This window comes from Poecilia latipinna, unplaced genomic scaffold, assembly GCF_001443285.1.
Source record: "Poecilia latipinna isolate Pla-1442-1.1 unplaced genomic scaffold, P_latipinna-1.0 Scaffold1235, whole genome shotgun sequence".
In the NCBI taxonomy this organism is placed as follows: domain Eukaryota; kingdom Metazoa; phylum Chordata; class Actinopteri; order Cyprinodontiformes; family Poeciliidae; genus Poecilia; species Poecilia latipinna.
Genome location: NW_015113851.1, coordinates 25,535 through 28,492, shown reverse-complemented (window position 1 = coordinate 28,492; position 2,958 = coordinate 25,535). Strand labels below are relative to the sequence as shown.

Sequence of the window (2,958 nt, the reverse complement as noted above, 5' to 3'; positions counted from 1 at the left end):
GAGCTGTCCGCCCAGCAGGGTGCTGAAACGGGAACAAAGATCATCCCGACGAGCTTCTGAATGTGGAAACGTGTTAAAAGATTTAAAGTCTTAAAGTCAAACTTTGTGAGATAAAAATGTTTAAGAAAAGTTAACTTACAACCATGCTCCGTGCTTCCTGCTGGTGTTTCTGCAGAGTTGAGTCTGGTTCTCGTACTGTTCCCTCATCTCCCTCTCCACCAGGCCAACCAGAGGCGAAGCCACCGTTGTCAGAGAAAGCAGAACTAATTAATTTACTCCAAATCAATCCGCACACAAAAGCTCTGATTGATCCCGCCACTGGACACAACGTTTATCAGCTAACTGACTGTCAGCCCGAGGCCAGGGAGCACTGACTTATCCAGCAGCGTCCTGTGTGCAGTTATCTCGGAATATTCTGGAAAGCGCAGAAATCCACCTTGACGCTCTGAAGCCTTTGTCTGAATGTGAGCGGCAGCGCCACGCTTCTGTGTTTACATATGCAAAGAGGCCCGAGCAGAGCGATGGAAACTGGCTGGAGGTTTTCTCACCTTCTCGACGCCAGTGAGTCTGAGTCTCAGTTGGATGGTATCTCAGACTGAATACTGTCTGCATGAATGGACTGAAAGCTACCTGTCGGTCAGTTAGCTTTACAATCCTTCAAATTCGCAAGAAACCCCGTTTTTTTTTTCTCCCGCAAAACCGGCTTTTGTGTTATCAGCCGGTTGGACTGAGCTGCCAAATGAAAGCGCCCAGCCGTGTGCCCGTCAGCTAACCTGGAGGTGAAACCTTTGTTATGTTGGGATGAGGAGGGTCAGAAAACAATGATGGAAAGTGAGAAGGTTCCTTCTGATCTTTGTTTACCTCTAAGAACAAGAGGTTTGCCTCAGGGGAGCTAGTCCCCATCACTCCGCCCAGGTACACTGCTGTGCAAGAGTATACACACCCTTTGCACTTTTGCACGTTTTGGTCACTTTACAAACTTACTGAGATACGTTTATTGGGAGGTTTTATGTAACAGACCAACACAGAGGTGGAAGGAAAGGAAACTTTATAAAAGTTCAGTTTATGATTTAGATTGGTTAAAATTCACATTGGTCACAAAATCAATCAAATTCAGCTGAGAGCTTATATGTGCACGTAAATTCTGAAGTTTTGTCCCTGATTCTCAATCGACTGTAAGCCTGTACTTTGACTGGACCATTGTAACACATGAATGTGTTTTGATCTGAGCCATGACTAAGTTCAGGTCAACCAGAAACTTGGGTCATTTTCAGCCCATATCAGGTTTTCTCCTGAGTTTTCCTGTCGGTTTTGGTGATTGGCCGCGTCTCGTTAAACCTGTTTTGTGTCATATTCTTTTTGTTATCAGCTGACGGATCAAACGGTGACACCCGTAAGATTTCCAAAGCAGTTTTATAACCTAACCAAGCTTCAAGCTTGATCCCTGACCTCTTTTGTTTGCTCAGAAATGTTTTCTAATAAACCTCTGACGCCTTCAAAGAACATCTACTTTTTATTGGACTATTCAATAAAACCCCCCAGAAAAAGTAATAAAGTTAGTGGCTGTAAGATGAAAAATGTGAAAACAGGAAGTAACTGTTTGGCACAGCCAGGAAACTTATAATAAAACCTGTCACTTAAATTATCTAATCAGGTAAACTAAATGTTTGACCCCATGACTGATAATTTCTTACTGCTTTGTGTTGTCAAGTTTGTTTTTCTGTCCGAGAATCTCAGCAGCTAATCAGCTGTTTTATTGGAGGTTGCAGCCTTTGTATAGATCTCCTCAGGTCATATCCTCTGGTCAAACAAAATGCCAGACTCTCTGGAGCCAGGTCTGGGGACTCCTGTGGTAAATGTAAACTCATCAATGAGCAGCTTAATTAGGCCTAATTGTCAAGCATGATCTCCCAGTTAGCTGCTCTTTGAAGTGCAGGAATGGGGACAAACAGGCCTGGTGTTTGTCCCCATTCTCACTTTTTGTTGACACCTAATTGATGTTTGATCCTGTTTACATTGAGTAATCCACTCTGGTTTCATTTATTGTTGACATTTTGGAACTGGGACTGAATCAAGAAATCCATACAGTGAGAACCTTTAGTCATCTTTATCAGCGGTTTCTTCACCTTCCCTTTAAGATGAAAAACAGGATGTTCCATCCATGTGAAGCTGATCCCGCAATAAAGATTATATCATCAACTTTATCTCTCAGATGAAGCTGCAGTGATAAAAAGCAAAAGTAAACACCATAATCATTGCTTCAATAAAAAGGAACTTTTTTAATTATTATAAATAGATATATTCGTAATTATACAAAATCTGTACAAAATTCTCACAAATCGGATTACACATTTTGGGATCATAAGTGTCTGTGTCGAAATGAAGAGTCTCTTATGGGAGTTTGCTCAGTAGAAATGTGGATGCCGCATCATGAGCTGAGGCGCGGGGTGAGGAGTCAGCGGCTGCGTCAGGACCAGCTGCGGGACGGGCAGCGGGTAAAGGCCGCGGCCGGACGAGGTGTAGTGGGCCTGGTGCGCGGCCACGGGGTGGTACTGAACCGGGTGCAGAGGGCGGAAGGACACCGACGGGATCTGGGGGGCGAGGTAGTCCTGGACTTCCCGTTTCAGCTTCATCCGCCTGTTCTGGAACCAAGTCCTGACCTGCAGGAGAAGCAAAGGTTTGAATTTATCATCCAGGGCGCTTTACTGGGGAAACTAATCCACCTTCCTCATTAATTATCTTATTATTTGCATTTTACCAGGCACATGCAGAGGGGGGGGATTTGGGGGCTTGAGCACCTCCCCCTTTTGCTCTTTGCCCCCAAGTGACCTTTTGGTCAATTTATTTATTTATTTTTTTGGCATTATTATTTCCTAAGCCCTCTTCTGACACATAATAACATGCACTAAAATTATTTGGTTTTTTGTACAACATACGCCGGTCACCTTGTTACCTTTG

The 2,958-nt window shown here is 43.8% G+C and overlaps 1 protein-coding gene across 1 annotated transcript in view; it reads right to left on the bottom strand.

Moving 5' to 3' along the window:
- Positions 1-2,286: 2,286 nt before the first annotated feature.
- Positions 2,287-2,958, bottom strand: part of vox (ventral homeobox) — a 9,806-nt gene continuing 9,134 nt past the window's right edge. The window contains exon 3 of the mRNA XM_015054189.1: positions 2,287-2,660. Within this exon, the coding sequence (XP_014909675.1) occupies positions 2,406-2,660 (255 nt within the window). The 3' untranslated portion in view covers positions 2,287-2,405. The remainder of the gene's footprint in view (positions 2,661-2,958) is intronic.